General features: G+C 51.1%; 3 protein-coding genes across 3 annotated transcripts; 1 reads left to right on the top strand and 2 right to left on the bottom strand.

The window, feature by feature from the left end:
* The first annotated feature begins 849 nt into the window (after positions 1-849).
* On the top strand, positions 850-6,815 carry TGME49_294010 (yrdC domain-containing protein). The gene is made up of 4 exons (XM_018782210.1): positions 850-2,108; positions 2,714-4,150; positions 4,519-6,584; positions 6,626-6,815. The coding sequence occupies exons 1-3, from the start codon at positions 1,144-1,146 to the stop codon at positions 4,601-4,603; spliced, it is 2,487 nt and encodes an 828-aa protein (XP_018638606.1). The 5' UTR covers positions 850-1,143; the 3' UTR covers positions 4,604-6,584; positions 6,626-6,815.
* Positions 4,376-12,439, bottom strand: TGME49_293900 (sporozoite protein with an altered thrombospondin repeat SPATR). Its single transcript, XM_002370149.2, has 5 exons — positions 10,776-12,439; positions 9,307-9,842; positions 7,843-7,964; positions 7,660-7,747; positions 4,376-7,140 (listed from the first exon to the last, which is right to left on the bottom strand). Exons 1-5 carry the CDS (start codon positions 11,537-11,539, stop codon positions 7,046-7,048), a joined length of 1,605 nt encoding a protein of 534 aa, XP_002370190.1. The 5' UTR covers positions 11,540-12,439; the 3' UTR covers positions 4,376-7,045.
* A 1,340-nt stretch (positions 12,440-13,779) lies between these two features.
* Positions 13,780-18,632, bottom strand: TGME49_293890 (intraflagellar transport 80 family protein; the record flags this gene model as incomplete). The annotated part of the gene is made up of 11 exons (XM_018782209.1): positions 13,780-13,890; positions 14,123-14,245; positions 14,734-14,947; positions 15,146-15,226; positions 15,539-15,693; positions 15,950-16,103; positions 16,313-16,401; positions 16,899-16,994; positions 17,431-17,547; positions 17,709-17,810; positions 18,546-18,632. The coding sequence occupies 11 exons, from the start codon at positions 18,630-18,632 to the stop codon at positions 13,780-13,782; spliced, it is 1,329 nt and encodes a 442-aa protein (XP_018638607.1).

Below are 18,632 nucleotides of genomic sequence, written 5' to 3'. Positions count from 1 at the left end.
TCACCGGCTTCAAGTTCTCGTTTGTAGCAGAACCAGAGCACGAGAAAACGTTTGCTCTCAAATTCCCCCAAAGCACAATGACTCTGGTGTCTCCTGACCTGTCAAAGGAGACTCGCAGTTCGAAGAAAGGCCTCTGTACGCCCTTCTGGATTTGTTGAGATTCTTCTTCATCGAGTGCAGCGTGCTGCGTCCACCTTCGTTGGTCTGTGTGCGTTTTCTCTCTGCACCAAACTATCGATTTGGAGAACTCTCGGTGTCGACTGACATGCCGATGTACCTCAACCTCTACTATCTTCAATTCCCTTCCACGTATCTATATCCCCAAATACATCTATACTTCTGTCTCGCTCTGGAGATATCTATGTCTTCCCCTCTCTCCGCATATATATATATATATATATATATATATTATACAGACATGTATACACCTCCCTCTCTGTGTATACGAACACATATATCTACGCTTCTCTTTCGTACAAAATATCTACCTCTCACTCTTTGTGAGTGGTAATCTATCGCGGATTACGCATTTCTGTAGAGGTCTGTCAAACGGCCACTGCGGCGTCGCTGCCGCGATTGATGTCGCCCGTGCTGGAGAAACCGAAACATTTCGAAAACTGAAAAAAGGAAACAAAGTAACAGAGCGAGACGGCTGTCCATTTCAGAAGCTTCGTTCGTTGTGGAGGCTGCGGCAAAGGGTGAGAAAGAAAAGCGAAGAGAAAAAGCTGTCTTTTACCCTTGCATGCGCAGGGCCTGCTTCTCATCACAAGGAGACGCGTTTCTCGGCGCCTCAACCAGTCGTGTGGGGTTGGCCGACTTTGAACCTTTGATTTCCTCTCTGTGTCTGACTAATAGAAGCATTTTCTTTTAAAGGGTTCTTTTCATTAGACAAAGGTCCTCTCTGGGATTTTAAATCTCTGCACCCGCTTCAGGCTGATATCCGGAGCTTGTGTCTCCGAGGTCGCGGTGTCTCGTTTCTTTCTTCCGGTCTCCAACTTTTTTCTTCTGTTGTTCTCCTGCTCTTTCTGTTTTTCTCGCGTCTCGCCGACTCTTCGCTTGTCGTCACTTCTCACTTTTCTCCTTCTGTCTGAACTTCGTCGAACGCTTTTCTCTGTCGAGACACTCGAACGCGGCTCTGCGCGCATGCGGTTAGCTCTCAGTTTTTGTCAACTTGGCCGTCGTATTCGCTCCATTTTAATCTCATTTTGTCATTTCTCTCTCCTCGAAGTTCCATCATTTACTCGCCTTCCGCAGGACCCAATGGCGCGCCACCCGGAGGCTCCGGCGGGAGAGGCCCAGCCGTCCTCGCCTTCGTCTTGCCCTTCACCTCTCCCCTCTTCTTTAGACCATATTCTCTTCACTTCTTGTCCTCCAGTTCTCGTTTTTCGCGCTCCACCTCGCGCTTCTTCTTCCGAAGAACAAAAAGCATTTTCCCAGTCTCTCCTGGACTCGCCCTCGGTTAAACTCCTCCCTTCTGCTCCTTCTCTCCTCCGACTCTTCCACCGCGCCGCTCCTTCTTCTTCTTCTTCTCCTCCATCTTCCTCTTCTTCCTCCTCTCCATCTTCCTCTTCTTCCTCCTCTCCATCTTCCTCTCCAACTTCCTCTCCATCTTCCTCTTCTTCTTCCTCTCCATCTTCCCCTTCTTCTTCCTCTCCCTTTGCAACTCTTTCTCAGCTTCGTGAGCTGTCTGTACACCCGCTGTTCGAGGCTCTGGGTGCGTACTTCCGTCGCGGCGGTCTCGTGGCGTTCCCGACAGAGACGGTGTATGGACTCGGCGCCGCTGCGACTCTTCCTCACGCATGCAGCCGCGTTTTTCGCTGCAAAAAGCGGCCAGCTTCCGACCCTCTGATTTGCCATGTTGTTTCCGTTCAGCAGGCCTTTGAGCAGGTGTACGACCTCGACGAAGGGGAGACCGAGGAGGCCGCGCGAGGGGAGAGCCTCTCGCTGCAAGAAAAGCGCGATTTGAGAGTGCTGATTGCGACACTCGCAGACGCCTTCTGGCCAGGACCTCTCTCAATCGTCGCGAAAGGAAAAATTCTGGAGGACAGACGCGACGGGAAGGGCGTCGCTCTCGCCGTCACTGCAGGGACGCGGTTCGTCGCGGCGCGGTGAGCCTAAAAAAACGAAAGTCCTCCGGAGAAAGCTCGTAAATCCTCTCGAGGCGGTGTACCTTGGCCTCGCAAGGCGCTTCACAGCCACACCTTACCACAACGACCCCACCCGTCAGGCGTTTTTGGGAGAGCGGAATAGAGAGCAGCGACAAATGACTTTCTATCACGTACAAAAAGTTTCACCTTGCGAGCTCCTGAAAAATAAGCAGTCCACTGTTCGACAAGCAAAAATACATAAACACTGCCAGTCGTCACCTCTCTCTATGTACATATATATATATATATATTTGTATATATTATACATAGATATATACTTAGGTATATACATAGATATATGCATATATACGTGTATACATAGTTATACACGTATATGTTTATACGTGTGTGTATATTGATGTATACGTAGATGTATGCATGCGTAGGCAGGCATGGATAAGGAGAGCTCCGAAGAGAGATGGAGATGCGTAGATGTTCGTAGAAAGAAGCTGGGATCTTTTTCGATGTGTGAATGCGCGCGCGTCTCAGGGGGACTCTGTATTTTTTGAACGTTTCGCAAGCGCAACTTTTGGTGAAGCGTTTCTTTCGATTTTCGTTCTTTGCAGGTGTCCGAACCATCCGTACGCCCTGAGTCTCATCGCAGCTGCTGGCGTCCCCATCGTCGCGCCTTCTGCGAACCGCTTCGGAAGGATAAGCCCAACGCGAGCCTCTCACGTTATCAACCAGTTCGCGGATTCTCCCACAGAGGCAATTTCTTCTCTGTCTTCTCTCTCTTCTCTCTGTTCTTCGTCTCTGGTTTCGGCTGAAGGCGACTGTGCAACGAGAGAGGAAGGCTCTGTCGGGAACGGAGCAGAAACGCGCGACTCGAAGAAGAGGAGAGTGGGAACCGTTGGAGAGAGGAAGTTTCTTACGAAGACAGAGCTTTCAACGCATCTTGCTGAGCACCCGGACGGCGACGAAATGGTCCTCCTAGATGGCGCAGAAGAAGACTGCTGTTGTCTCGGCATTGAGTCGACTGTGATCAAAGTTTCTCCTCCAGGTCGCGACTCGAAGGAGAAGGTGTACGACATCCAGGTTCTGCGGCGCGGCGTGATATCGGCAGGCATGATTGCGGAGACACTCGAAGCTGTCGCTCGGCGGCCTTGCCCTTCGCTCTCCGCAGCATCAGGTCTCTCCACTTCTTTCCCTGCGTTCTGTGTGCGGGTCTCTGAGAAACTCCAGTACCACCTGAGTCTGGAGAACCGCCTTTCTCCACTTCCGGCTTCGCCTCTCTCTACGGATGAATGTTCAGCCGCGCAGCCGCGCTCAAGCTCCAGAGGCGAAGCGACGCTCGGAGACTGCGGCGTTTCAAGAAGAGCCGCGTCAGAGACCTCTGAGAGAGAGAGCGAAGAGCAGACAACGGAGACGCGGGAACAAACGGAGGGACGTCAACTCCCGACTTCGTCGTTGCATGCGCTCGAAAAGAGTCTGGCGAAGACTGCGGGGGATGTCGACACACCCATGGAGAGTCCGGGGCTTGCCCTCACCCACTACGCGCCCTGTCTCCCATGCATGTTGATCGTTTCGCGCGAGCGCGGAATGGCGAGCTCGACAGGTGGAGAGCACGAGGGATGCGGAGAAACCAGCAGGACGCGGGAGGTCGACGAGGTCGACGCGGCGACAGAGACTCCCGTTGGAGGAATTGACGGCGCCGCGGCCGTCGTGATCGACGCAGACCGGTCGCTGTACCCTCTGAAAAGACAATTTCTCAAGTATATCTCGATTGTATCTCCGGTCGGCGACGGAGGAGGCGAGACGGCAGCAGGAGCCGAGACCGAGGCGGCGAATGGCGAGTCTCCAGACACCACCGCGCGGGAGGCGGATGAGGACGAAGAGGAGAGGTGGACGAGGCTCGCGCAGATCGCCGCAGGGAACGTCTTTGCTGCGCTTCATGAAGCAGAAGCTGCGGGACTCCAGTTGGGAGCGTCAGCGATTTTAATAAACGCCTCACCTCTTTTGAAAGGACGGGAACACGGTCTTGCGGTCTTCGACAGGCTGTTCAGGTGAGGACAGGAGGCAGGACTTCCAAAAGCGTTTCCTTCTTGTGCAGCGCAGGTCTATGCAGGTGCGAAGGAGAACTAGGGATGGTTTGCGGTCCTAAAAATTGCGGCTCGACTCGCAGTGACGACTTTCCGAAAAAGGCTTGCCAGGAATCCCTTCTGTTTTCACAGATGATCCCTCCCGCTGCGAGGGTACACTGACGGCAGATTACTTCCTTCTGTGCCTCTTTTCTTCTTGCTGCGAGCGTTCGGTGCTCCTCTCAGTGTTTTCATTTGTTTTCTTTCTTCGTCTTCATCTCCTAGCTGTCACCTTTCTCTTCGCTCTTCACCCTTTTCTCTCTCCTGTGCGTTCCATGCTTCCTCTGTCGCAGAGCGGCTTCAGGAAAAACTGCGGCAATGCTGAGCGCTGGAAGCGCCTCGCCTTCTGGAGCTGTGCGATTCGTTCCTCTTTCTTGAAAGTCCTTCAACGAACCTCTCCTTCGTTCTCGACTAGAGAACGAAGGTTGCATCTGTCGAAGCGCTTCTCCTTTCTTTTCTCCAGACGTTCTTCCGCCCGGGGAAGAGACCGTCCCCTCGTGGCTGCTGTGTCGCGTGTATGCTTCTGCAGGCAGTTTCCTTCTTTTTCCGTGCATGCGCCTCTTTTCGTTTTCCCGGCAGGCGCCGCCTTCGTTTTGGGAGTGTGCGCTTCACTCGAGCTCCTTCACGAGCGCGTCATTTGCCGTTCTTTCCCCCTTGTTTCGGTTTAGCTCCTTGTCTCCGTCTGGTCTTTGTCTTTGTTTCCTAGTTTCGCTCTCTGTTTCTATAGTCTCTTTGTGGCTTTGTCTTTGTTCCCGTTTGCTTTGTTGCTTCTTCTTTTCGCTTGCTTTGGCCGTTCTGGCAAGTCGAGGAAAATGTGTGTTCGTCCTTTTCCAAAGCTCCGTTTTCTCCGTTTTCCATTCTGCACCGTTTTGACATTTATTCAGCTTGACCGTCTTCTGCAGAGTCGTTTCAGACGCTTTATGAAAGAAGCAGACTTGGCAATGGCACCGTTGAGGTGTGTCGCTTCTTGGTCTCATTGGACAAAAAGACAGGATTTCTTGCGTTCTACCTCTTGGCCGGTGGACAGTTTTTGTCTTTGTGGACCAGCCAGTGAACCGCACAGTGCTCCAGCGCCGGTCTAAGTCTCTAACGTTTCTGGACCTAACTTCTTAGCACCAATCTACATTGGAGGTCCGGGAGCCGCCTCCCCAAGACTCAACGCGATTTCCCGCGATACGTGAGAGTAGAGACTCCCTGACGTTCCACCGCACCGCACATTAAAAAAGAAACATCTCATTTACAATCTTCTTGTCTTTGGGGAAGTACAGTTCGAGTGTCGAACTCCCGCTTTCGTCGCTCTTAACGCAGGTGACTACTTCTTACAGGGCGTATTTGCTATTCGCTTGTACCCGACAGTATCGGTTGAGATTCATGTATATTGACGTTATGCCAAAGACGAATCCCATGTTGTCCGGACTATTGTTGAATACATACATGGTGTTCGAGTGATGCATCGGGTGTCCGCTGTGAATTCGTTGTCCCGGCTTTCCCTTTGAATTGCGTTTCCGTTGTGTGTGCCGACCACGGTTAGATCCTGACTGAGAGTCACTGGGAGAACGAACAGATGTTTTCTTCCGTCTCCTGCGTGTAGATCCATACGGGCAAGCTGAAGAAGGCGCGTTCATCTGAACCGATGAGGGCCTGTTGTGTGTTTGTGTCGTTCTTGTCCAAACGCGTGAGAAGCGTTTCCGACGCCTGCTCTTCTCTCTTTCCCTCACTACTTTTCTTTCTCCGGTCTCCCGCGTACTCAAGTTGCCGCGCAGTTGAAAAACGCCTGGCGGTTCAGTCGTGTGTGAATGGCTGACGAGTTGAAGGGGGCGCGGACACCAGCCATCGACATTTTTTTCAGGCCGCAAGCAAGAGAGAACAGAGAAAAGAGGAAAGAGAACGCGGGAACTCGAACACCCAGCAGAAGCACAGGAACATCACGAGAGCCAGGCAGTGAAAGAAGTCCGTTTCAGAGGTTCTCGCGACCCTGCAAGTACAGGTGCCGGGATTCCAGTTGCCGTTGTATCTTTTTTCTTTTTCTCTTGATGCATGCTGAATGTCTACCACCCTTGACTGATGAATTAACGGTCTCCTTTACAGACGGCTTCTTGGGCAGGACGGAACAGATCCAGAGCACTTCACACGAAGCGATTGGACACTGGCAACGAGACGCCTAAACAGAGTAGAACTCGACTTTCGCGTCTGTGTCCGTTGAACGTTTTTCCGGATGCTTGGGGGCACATATACGAGCAGACAGCGAAGGAGCACAGCGACACAAAACTCCCCTTCCCGGGAACTCCGGTCTGCTCTCTACAAATCGGGTGTGCGAAACGACACGGTCTTCTCCGGCGGAAAAATCAGGAGAGAAAAGGCAGCCGAGCCCGGCTGCCTTTTCTCTCCGAAAGAAAAAAGAAGAAAATGCGTCGTCTCCGAGGCCACCCAGCCACAAACATGAATCGAGCCGTGCATGCGGGCACAGGCACATATAAAAAGACCGGAAAACATATACACCAAAGAGTTTATACATCCCAGATACACACGCGCGATACATACATCGCACACATTTATGTAAATATATACATATATACATACATATATACATGTGCATATAAATATGTATATATATATATATATATATGTATATAAATATATAAATATATATAACTATATATGCATGCATGAATGTGTCTGATACGCCCTGAAGACAGAATACATGTGCACGTGCTTCCTACGCGCGCGCATCTGTGGACGACATGTACGCAGTATCCCGATTTAAAAGAAAACGAGGGGCCCTAGGGAAGTGCCAAGCAGAGAACCATTCTGAAGGCTTTTTTAAGACGAAGGCTGATTGCAAGATCGGAGCTCCGTCACCTCCGCGTGGACAGGTTGCTTCCCGTCCCAGACGCACGCGCGGCCGCCATGCTGTCCTGCGAAAAAAACGCAGAGATTCTGTTCTTCTTTTGGAGTGAACGTTTGCCAGAGCGAAGCGGCTTTCTTCTCGAGGGCGGAACGGCACGAATGAAAAACAGGCGCGGAAGCGTTTTAAAAGCAAGACCACCGCCCGCATAGACTTCCAGTGCCCCGCTCCAGGCGGCGCTGCTGGCCCCCGGGCAATTCAGGGAGTCTTTTCCGAAAAACGCCAGCGCGGACAACAGATCTGAGTGACTTTCCTGAACGCTTGAGCAAAACGCGAGAACGAGGCATGCGCACATCCTTCTCTCTGTGTGTTTAGAGCTACAAAATTGTTGAGACATGTCATCCGAGTTTTCGACGTAGACGCATCTGTGCGCCACGACAGGGTATTCTCTCGTACGAGGTGTCCAGTCACGGTTCCCTGAAGAGATGAAAGCATTAGAATCCCCTAAAATCTTTGTTTCATTCTGCAAAGGTAACAGTTGCCGAGGTGGCGAGAAACGCGCGAAACGTCCATGCCCTGGTCTTCCTACCGCTCCGAGTAATTCGGTTTTTCCGCATTTGCGTCCCGTTGACGCACTCCGGCGACCACTCACTCCAGCCGGACATCTCGCAGTTCACCTGGGCGCAACAAGGAAGAAAGCCGACACGATCAGCAACAGGGCAGAAGCGAGAAGGAAAGGAGTCCAGAAAAGGAGAAGCCAAGGGAAACCTACTTTCTTCCTCTTGTGAGGGAGCCGCTTGCACAAGTAGAAGTCTGCAACTAAGCAGTGCCGAGGCGTCCAGCTGCTGTCCTTCTCCTGGAGCTTGCGAAGACGAGAAAGAGGCACGTAGGTGTCTGGAAAAAGTTCACAGTGGAGCATTAAAACACAGAGGGCCTTGTGTTTATAGGGTTAAATCGCACAGGAGGTGGAAAGGGAGGACGAAGCGCGCACTGACGAAGGACGGAGGACGTAGAAGCGAAAAGCAGAAAACACGCAGCAAAGAAAGCTCGCAGAAAAACGGCAGTTCATTCAAACCTAGGAATCCCATTTCATACTGTGTAGCACGGCTTTTAACCGAAAAGATCTGGGTTCGATTCTCAGACAACCTAATTTTTGGTTCAAAAAAAATACACAAATGGCAAAAATACTATTTAAAACTATTAATGGGGGAACATCCGTTTCCCAAAACGACTTGGCGTAAAGTGCATGAGGGCACACGTGAAGGAGAGAGACATGTCGGAAAAAAACCTGCATCAGAGCACTGAAGAGAGAACAGGGTAAATACAGCGACAGAACTCGCAAGCGCAATCGCATGAGACGAAAAGGAAAAGTTCTTAGGCGGGGGTATTCAACACCGTTACCTGCATCTAATTCTGTCTCTTTGTCTATCTCCACATGTCTCTGTGTAGCGTTTTTGACGACGGGCACAGAGGGGTCGAATGCAGACAGTTCCACAGCGAAAGAATCATGATGAGAAGCTGCGCGAAACCGACAATACTCGAGCTGACGGCCACCGGTGGTGATAATCGAAAAGGCAACTTCAGTCACGGAATTCCAAACAGCTTTCTCAATATCTATTGAGCCTGTCGGTTAGACAGTGGAGATCTAGACAAGAGATTGATTTAGCATTCAGGAAAAAAGAGAAACACACGAGACGGTTAACATTTGAACAGCTCTGGAGGCTCAGACTCAAACGTAAGTTCAGGAAATTCTCTCCACATTCCGAACTGCGATTTTCTGCCCCTGAGGACTCGTAACTTTTACCACATGCGTTTTTCTCCCGTCTCTTTCTTCGTGTGTATCTCAAAAAGCCAGTCGATTCGACCTGTTGTGACCAGGTCCTTTGTTTCTGTCCGTTTGTTTTTCACAGCAACCCCGGCCAGCTGTCCTTGCCCCGTCACAACTCGAGGTCTCCTCGCTCTCCTTCACCCTCATTCCGTCGCCTCTGTCCTCGCCTGCTTTTTGGTGAGTAACGTCCCTTCACGCATTTCATTTCACTATCCGCTCGTACGAAGTGGAAAATAAACAACGATGGATCTCCGCCGATTCACGCAAGCAACACGGAAGACCCGGCTGGTTGACAGCGATGTTGAAACGCGTCTGCTTAATGCAGCAGCCTAGCACACTGAGTTGCCTAGCGTTTGAGCCTTCTTCTGTGTTCGTGTACGAGAGTTTACTTCTGTCTGACCGCCTTACTGAGCTCGTAGATGAAGTCGACAGCAGGCGCATCCTTCGTTCCTTCATCCTTGCAGATCGCTTCGACTTCGTAATCGATCTGGACTCCGTAGGATTTGAATCCTGTTCTCGCGTCGTCGTCACACAAAGTTTTTACCCAGCCCGGCGCATGGAGGCTCATGGCTGCCTTTGCAGTCTGTTTCACGAACTCGGCCAAGTCCGTCGGCAGCATCGCCTCGAGACGCGTCTCCGCCTCGTCTGTCGCGCCTTCCTCTTTTCGCGAGTCGTCCGTCGCTTGGTCTCCAGAAGCGCTCGAGCTTCCCCGTAGTTCGCCGCCCACTTTGGCGTCGGCTTCAGACGCAGAGTTGCTCTCCTTTGCGGAAGGGGACCTGGAGGCTGGAGCCGTTTCCAGTTCCTCTGCTGGCAATTTGTCCAGATGCAGAAGAAGCACACGAACTGCCGCAGCTCTGGCTGCCCTCTCGATGCGTGCGAGGCGCCTCTGAATCATCTGGACATCTTGCCAGTTGCACAGAACGAACCCCTCTGGGCAAGAGCAGCTGCAAGGAAAGGAGATCAGGGGAACCGCAAGACGTCAACTGTTTTACACTTTCACGTTCCTTACCAACTCCTAATATCTTCGCTGTGGACGCCCAGGTCACTTCTAAGCGGCCGAGCGCAGTGAGCACAGGGGACACTGGAGGGAGGGAGAGAGCGAGAGAGACAGGTAACAGTGGCCGGGTGGACGGAGAGACGCGTTCGTCGATGTACACGCGAAACGCGTCTCAAGGGGGCATGCAAGTTCGTTGCCGCGGAATACAAAGAGAGTGGCATTGACCGCGTTTCTCGACGCAAAAAAGGGATGTTTCAGAAGCATCAGAGAGGATTCCGACCCCGCAGGGGGCCGACGCGAAGCAGAGTTCAAACAGACAAACGAAGCTCGGCACGTCGAAATAGAAGGTTTGTTTCAGGAGACAAAGTGCGACAAATTCAACGCAGAGAAAAAATGGTGCGGTGAAAACGGTCGAAAAAGAGGATGAGACTTAAGAGGCAGGGACTTGGAAGGCACACGTTCGCCAGCGAGAAACATGAGACAGTTCCGAGTCAGAGGGAGCAACCAGTTGAGAACAAAAAGAGAGGTGAACGCAGGAGAGAGAGATGAGACAAAAAACCGAAGGAATCAGGGAACGCAAGAACGCCGAACACGGAGATAGCGAAGAGAGGAGACTGAAAAATGCGCGACAAGAACAACGTGGAAGGGACACTCGAAGAAACTGCAGAAACCGAGCGCGAGAAGCAGCCGAAAGAAGCACCCCAAAGTTCACTCGAAGAGGGTCGCAAGGCATCGCGCAGAAAAAGATTATTTCTAAAGAACGACTTTCAAATGCCGTCTCGAAGCCCGAAGGAGGACAGTACGCACAACGGGACACCATCAAACGTGTGTAACTCTGCCGGAACCTGCACCCGCCTCCACCTCATTCTGGCTTCGCTACCTGTCTCTGTCGCCTTCTTCCGCAGCAAAGATGATGCAGTCTCCCCCATCGACAGGAATCGGTTTTTCCTCCTCTTCGGAGCTTGCGTGCTCTCCGTCCGTTGAGTTTTCTGGATTGCTCTGATAACGCATGTCGTCCGCTCTCACGACTGCGGATTTGTCAGGATCCGCAGCAAAACCAGATGCTGTGCGGTCAGCTGCGTCAGCGGCGTCGGATGCTGCCGAGTGCGTCGAAAGAATATCAGATCCGCCCGCCGACGCCGTGACCAGAGGCGGCACAGAGACGCCGAGTTCCAGCGCCTTCGCGGTAGCAGCTGCAGCCGCTTCGGCCGCTTTTCTTGCTTTCTCCTTCATCTGCTCTTCCGTGAGCTGCGTTTTGTCCTCTGAACGTTTTTCCGACTCGCTCGCCGCAGTCTCACTCGTTGAGTCAAGAGGCTCGCCGTCGGGCAACGAAGACGAAGCGTCGCCAGCGGCATCCGAGGGGCTCTCAGCGGCGACAGTGAGAGGGAACGGAGGCGAGAAACAGGAAAAGGCAGATGGAGAGAAAGAGAGAGAAACAGGGGACGGACCTGAGACCAGGGAGTATAATACAAGGGGAAGAACGCGAAGAAGGAAGGAAGAACGGGAGAAATAGAGAGGGGGAAACCGGCCGCCTCTCCTGCAGATGGAGCGCGAGAAACGCGAAACGCACGACCAACAGAGAGCGGGAGATGAAGAGTGTGGTGAAGAGCCAAGAGGCCACCGGTGACTTCTTGAAACCTCCATCCTGATGAGTCTTTTCAAGAAAACGGTAAAGGTTCAAACTCTACTACGGGGACACGGTGCTACATTCGTCAGTTTCTCGACCCACTGGCTATGCACGTTTGCCGCAGATGAAAGGGAGTGAGAAGGAATGGTGGGGGGGTCGCAGAGAAAGATCAGAAAAGATGTGAAAACAGATATGATGGAATTTCACACTGGAAAAAAACCTGCAAAAGACCGATCCTGGGACACCTGCACGAATAAAAGGAGAAACTCGTTAGACGAGTCCACTGACAGCAAGCCTTAGAAATTCAGGAGGTTTACCGTAAATGCGTTACTTCTACTGGCTCAGCCATCTCTGAATACCAGCACGAAGGGCGTTTTACAGCCATAGTCTATCGTGAAGCAGCCGCCAAGGAGCCCGGGAGTGCCTTTCTGGTCCCTGCTAAGTAGTGTTTCAGAAAAGCAGAATCTCCAGATGATTTGCAATCGGAAAAGGGCGTTATCCGGGTCTTGCGGAGCTGAGACGCTTGGTCGCCAGTGGAAGGGTTAGAAGAAACTACGCAGCGACTGACGGGCGCATAAATGCTCTCGTTTGAATGCTCGCGACGCCTCCATAGCAAACGGTTGACGGGACAACAGCGGGAAAAAACGGAAGACTATGAACGACGTGGAAGTCTCGCGGCAGCACCACATTCCCTTGTAAAGTTTAGGAAAACAACCAAGCTATTGAAACCTGTCGTCTCTCAACATGGCGATCCGTCACGCGAATGCAACCGTGACTGTATAGGACCACGTGGCACACCAGGCAAAACAGCGGGAGGAGATCTGGAAGCTACGAACGGCGATTCCACAGATGAAAACACCGCAGTGACGAGAATTGAGGTCAGAGAAAGGCCCCCTGCCGTTTTGCCGGAAATTTGGAAGAGATACAAAAGAGACGCGCAGCCTTCGGCCTCTCGCAAGAACCTAACTTTTTCGTGCCGCTTGTCGATGCTGCGCAACACTCGAGCATCGACTCATGCGCGAGCGGGGAATCCAGCATTTGTCTTAAGTCGGGGATATCCTTTCAAGAGGAATTCTCCTCATTAGAAGAGGGGATTCAAAAAGGCGCAATTCTGTTCGTTTTCTTCCATATATGTTGCGACACACTGCCACAAAAAACCCCGAAACCTCATTTCGCTGCCTCGTCTCCACAGTTGCCCGCGCGCAGCGAGGCACCAGTGCACAGAGCAAGTAGCGACAGCTGCTTCTCGAGGTGTTTCCTCTTTCAGAAGTTTAGACGTTTAACAGAGGGTGCTTTGAACATCTCAGTGTCTAAAATGCATTCTGGGCTCCAGCGCAACCACCTTCGCGTCTTCTGGAGTTAGCGCGAGTTTTTGCATTGAGCAGACCGCGAGCGATGCCCCTCATTTCTGCCATGAACGTGGCAAACGACCTGCGCTAGTTTCGCTGGGTTTCAGCGACCGGACGGTTTGTTCATCCTACACTATGAAGGGGGGAAAAAATATTCCCCGTACATATGCATAAGTTCAATTTGTTTTAAAGGAAGGTAAAAAGCTGCGGGGAGTGGGACGTGGTGTGTGTGGCCTAGCGGTCGAGCGACGAAGCAAGTGTCCGTTCTCGACTGTGAAACGCGATGTTCTTTGCTGCACACGTCTCACACGAAGAGTTCCAAGCCGGCTTTATCCATATTGCTTGTCCTCAAAGAATCAAGCTTCCCTGGGCCGGTAAACAGCCACGAGGAAAGTGCATCGGAGGGCTAGAATACTCGGTGAAAGCCTGCTTGAAAAGATTTCCGATAGGGTCATTGAAGCTACCATGCCAGCACCGAGCTTCCATAGTGTTTCCTGATCCCGTCTCCACACAAAGCCAGAGGTTTTGCCGAATTCGCGCTCAAGAGAAGTGGGAATATTCCACCTCAATCCCCACTCTTTTGATACGGAATATCTCACCCCTCTTGCAAGTTCCGGTTTACCGAGCGTAGAGTCCCAAAGTTGCTCTCGCGATAAAACCTCTTTCCTGGTTACTTGTCACACTACAGGGTGACTCACGACCATAGTTTACTGCGAGTTCTGTCCGTGACAATCAAGAGACGATGACCATTAAGGGCTAAACAGAGACGTAGACAGACTGTCACTAGTTACAGAAATTGTTCCACAGGCAACACAGACGCTTCCGGACAGCAAACTCTACTAACACACAATTTCTTCCCGCAGACCTTTGGAAGAGCTCCGTGGAGATCGGATGGTGCATCTCTGCAGTCAATCACCCTTACTTTGCGCCGGAAGTGCTGCGACAGTTGCTTCCTTCTCTTCCTCCTCTGTCTCCCTCTGAATCTTCGCATGGATAGCTGGCCAATCGATCTCAATTGCCTGTTTTCACAGAGGCACCGCATACCGTTGGTCATCTCCCTTTAGACAGAGAGGAGGAAACCGCTACTAGAAGAGTATGTTTTATCCCGACCGCTGTCATGATTTTTCGGGTTGAATTCTTCGAGAGATCTGGTCTTGCAGTCTTCTGGTAACTGAGCTATCCAGGCCGCAGATTTTAGGCTACTTCAGTGTTTCGAAGCCGGCAAACACAAAGACGTCTGCAGGAGCCTACCTGAAGGGCTGCCTTGAACTTTGAGTCTGTTTCAGAGAGACCAAAACCATCTAGAAATTTTTTTCTGTGGGCGACAACCGTGTCGACGTGTAACTTGCTGGCAACTGCCAGATGCAGAGCCTCCTGAAGGATGAGCCACAGAAAAGTCAATGCAACAAAGGTTGTGGCGACGACTGTGCTTAACGGTGGAAATAGAGAAAAAAGCTTGCACTCCGGACAATTGAACGACTTGTCCCATTCACGGACGGATCAGGGGATGCATTTTGACCAGAACACGAATGGCAAGACTCAGGCGTGTGCCGTCTACAGTGTTTTGGTGCCTCGTGCTTCGAGCCCTCTTATTTATACCGCCACGCGTTAACACCCAGAAGGTCCGTTACAGCGTGAAACAGCTTGTCAGTCAGGCATACGCGATCACTGTAGAAAAACAGGTCACGAGTTGGCCACTCTCAACAAGTTTGGCGGGTTCGTGGCCGAGAGACTTCCAGTTCCCGAAATGCTGTGGCACATTGTTCCTCTTTACTTGGATGAGGAACTTAATGTTTGGCCCGTTTTGTGTCCGGCAAACATTTCCGGGACATCACACCGGGAGCCCCTCAGTAGAAACGCACCTGCCATCGGTGGACTTCCATAAGTATTTCTAGGGCGCGGTACACGAGTCCATGTTTCACAAGGATGTGGACGGCCTCATCTGTCTGGTGACAAAGAAGCGCTATTTCGGCAGCTCTTCGGATCGGGTGATTGAGACTCTGGATACGCTGAAGCTGGTGAACAGTGGCCATGCTCCCAAGAGCCGCGAACGCAACCTCTGCAGTGCCGAGTTCTCTGCGGAAGGGCAAAGAAGAGCAAGGAAGTCTCTCTAAGGCAGCTGAGCGAACCGTTTCGGCGGCATCGTAAAGGTACCGTTTAATATGTGTTCTGAGCAATGTAAGGTGATGCTTTCTTCCTTCCCTCACGGCCGAAAGGGACAAGTCGCGACCAAAGGACCGTAATCGCGGTTAAAAAACAGGATTTCGTCATTACCTGTGTGAAAGTGCCATAGCAGCAAGGTAACCCCAGAATGAATTGACTTTCAGTAACCGGCAAAGCCTGATGGCGCGATCCCTGAGACAGTCCACATGCCCCATCAGGAGCTCAGAAGGGCACGAGAGCCAAGCCGATACCTTAAAGAGGGGAACAAGTGACTGGTAGGCGTAGATTCAGAGTCCCTTGTTCCGGATCCCTTCGGGTAATGCTGCGTTATGTTGTTGACCCCGCACGCCGCGATGACTACGGCCTGTGGCACGAGCGTTCATTTCACTATCAACTTTCGTGTGTTTTTGCGAATCAGCGATCGAATGTCTGAGTTTCCACCGGAACGTGGAATGCAGTTGCACACCTAGTTCCCAGTGAATCATGCATCAATAGGACTCCTACCAACGAAGCTTGGCAACCTGTTCAAATACTGCGTTAGCGAACGGTGCAACAGCAACCTGAAGCATAGCCCCGTCCGGTCTTTGCATAGTCAGGTAACCGTTCTGGAAGGCGACGATTTGACTCCCGAGGTTCTGGTCGCCTGTTTCCTTGGTGATCTGGCAAATGGCAGAGAGGCGGACCTACGGGTGTCACGGAGTTACTTCCCAAAATACCGGTGACCCGCATCTCCCCGCATTCGGTGTTCGTCGAAGGTGGCATGCGCCTGGAAAGCCGCTGAGACTCATCACTACTATGGCTCGAGTGCTTGTCAGCAGAAATCTGGGAGAACACTGCTCAAGCCAACCGCTATCAAACGTACTCTCTGTCAAACATGCCCACTTGTCTTCTTTCTTCAGACTACGCAGCCCGTACCTGGCTCTCCTCAAGGAGGTCCCCACTAAGGAAGGCGGCAGCTGGAACGAGCCAGCAAACAACCGTGCTGTTGGAGATAGAAGCAAGCGTGTCAGTAATCTCGTCCCAAGCGAAGGACTGCACGGGAAACTTATTGAGTTTTTTCCAGCACGGGCTAAAAGCAAATCACACAGAAAACAGAAGCCCGCCACAGTCCGCTAACGCATTACATGCCCACTGGAAAAGTTCGTTTCTCTCTATCGAACTCCAGGAATATTCGAAACAAGGCTCACAAAATTACACGAGGAATTTATCGAGGGACGGATGAATTGTCTTTCGTGTTTCGAGTGTCACCGGAGCATGAAACGTGACGTTCGGAAATACCTGTGGAGAGGAGAAAGTAGCAGATCACCGGCGTCATCGAGAATCGCCAGCTTGCGCGATAGAGTGTTCTCTTGCTGGCTGAGGCTGATCTTCACACACACATATCCGCAGGGATACCGGAGAAACAAGGAATCCAACGCCACCTCGGACAAACATGGAGCCTTACTGAAGAAAATGCATAGGAAAAGGCTGCGTTCGCAGCTGCTCTTGGCGCCGTATCTTACAAGGTTACGCAGTATTACTGCTGTTGATCTTTGAATTATCTTATCCAGATGTAAGTCTTCCCGCATTGCTACAGTTTTTCTCCCAAAGCAACAGTATTGCTGATGGCCACACGCTCGTCCTTGCAGTAATGGACGCGGAAAATATGAGCCTAAACATCAAGTGTCAGGAAAAACGAACTTCGATCTAAATTTTAGCCAGTCGTTTTTTCATGCGAAAGCTCATGCACATTCTTCTGTCAAGTATCCTTTCTGTGTCTCTGGTGTATCGTCACTTGGTCTTATTCGTAGGAAGTGTAAACGGAGTACTGCTTCGTTGACGTTGTGAAGCATCAAGCTACGGTGATATTGCTGTTTTCCCGTACCTCTTTAATTCCAATGGAGTGCGCAGGTGGGCTAGCTATCGCCGAACCTGTCAGAATGTCGAACACGCGAACCAGATACGGATCCTGGGCGTCAACCTGCGTTAAGCACCATGAGCAGAGTGGACCCCAACTGTTGTTCCGGTGCAGAATGAATATACTTCTAAAGTCGCCTGAGGAATTGATTATTCTTCGAGGAGACTTAAAGCTCCCTCCTGCCAGAAAGCCAAGCGGATGCGCTTAGACAAGAGAACGTGTTGCCTCGAAATTGCTTTGAAGACTGTAGAGGTAACGCCTTTGCTCGGCAGTGTCGGGAACTTATGGAAAGCAACAAAAAATGCATTACATCTAAAGCGTACCTCTGGGTCACTACTTGTGTACGTTACACACATGGCGCAAGAATATCAACCCTATTCCCAACAATTGCCATAAATTTCTTTTCGTAGGCCCCGACTACGCCTATGTCGTTTTTTCGATGCTTCTCTGCTTGGCACCTGTTTCCCGCGCTTCCTCTGGCCGATATGAGGAGTCTTACAAGGCAAAGGACGTCAGGAGAGACCGCGACGAGGGTCGAATTGAGGGTGCTGGGTGTCCACGAACCGTCATGTGGTTTGAGAGCGCACACAGTGCACTTTGTATCATAATTCACAACCTGCAGTTGTACCACGGGACCGACAGAATACGCGGATCCTGTGACGTGTCTGATCTCTGGTCGCATTATTCAGTTATAAAATCTCTGGTTTGTCCCTCTCGGTATTGGTGGCGTGAGACAGGCTTCGCGATCCTCGCTGGTTTGTTAAACAAAAGTCTCACTTGGATCTGAGACGACTGCACCAGGCAAGCATGACGGAATCCCTGCTTTGCAAAGCAGCAGGGCTGCTGAAGGTCATCGATGTACGCAGGTTGGCATTCTTCCTGCAGGAAAACACCGAGAGAATAATAGCTGGAATGTTAACCGTTGATACATAGGAAGTTCCAAGAGGGTGTCACAACCGTCTGAATACACAGCCGTGATCGAGATTCGTCGATTCTTTTTCTCCGGAAGACAGGCGCTAATACCATGGTTACACGACCCCAACCTGAAGGAGGTTCAGGTTATCCGTGGAAAGGAAGTGCGTTTTTCTTATGCGTGATCCGTAGGAAAGTTCCTTGCAGTTCTGGAACGCTGAAGCGGTAATACACTTGCAGCTATCTTCAGTTGCTCAGTGGCTATACAATCATCCAGGATATTTTTATTTATCACAGGCTCGGTATAATATCTTGTTATACTACATATAATACAGGGAAAACTCTGCATGTGCCTAGAGTCACATCGAGGAGAAACTTTGCAGAGTTTGATCGGGCATTGTAGAATTGACCATCAAGAGGTGGGCACATTATGCTTGATAGTAGTGCAGATAAACAATTCCCTCACCAGGCATGCCAATGCTGCCAACTTGTAGACAAAGCATTGTCTATTGGTGACCACTAAGAGAGAGCCGCATGCTGCGCCGCAGTAGACACAAACAAGACCTCAAATCAAAATTGCAACAGACTCATTTGCGCACGATTTGCCTATGCAGTGAACATTGATGGCATCCGTATCCTGGCTTTCCAAGCATTCGATGTCTATGAGGATGGTCAAGCCATAAATGTCGGATACATGTGAACTGATCTTAACGTCACCAGGCCAGCTTCTGTTTTGAGTCCCCAGTTCCACGCTATCACAGATTTCGCAGTACATGGTCTTATGCTCAT

This window comes from Toxoplasma gondii, chromosome Ia, assembly GCF_000006565.2.
Source record: "Toxoplasma gondii ME49 chromosome Ia, whole genome shotgun sequence".
Classification (NCBI taxonomy): Eukaryota; Apicomplexa; class Conoidasida; order Eucoccidiorida; family Sarcocystidae; genus Toxoplasma; species Toxoplasma gondii.
Note: the sequence above shows the minus strand (reverse complement) of the source record. Positions and strands in the feature narration are given on the sequence as shown.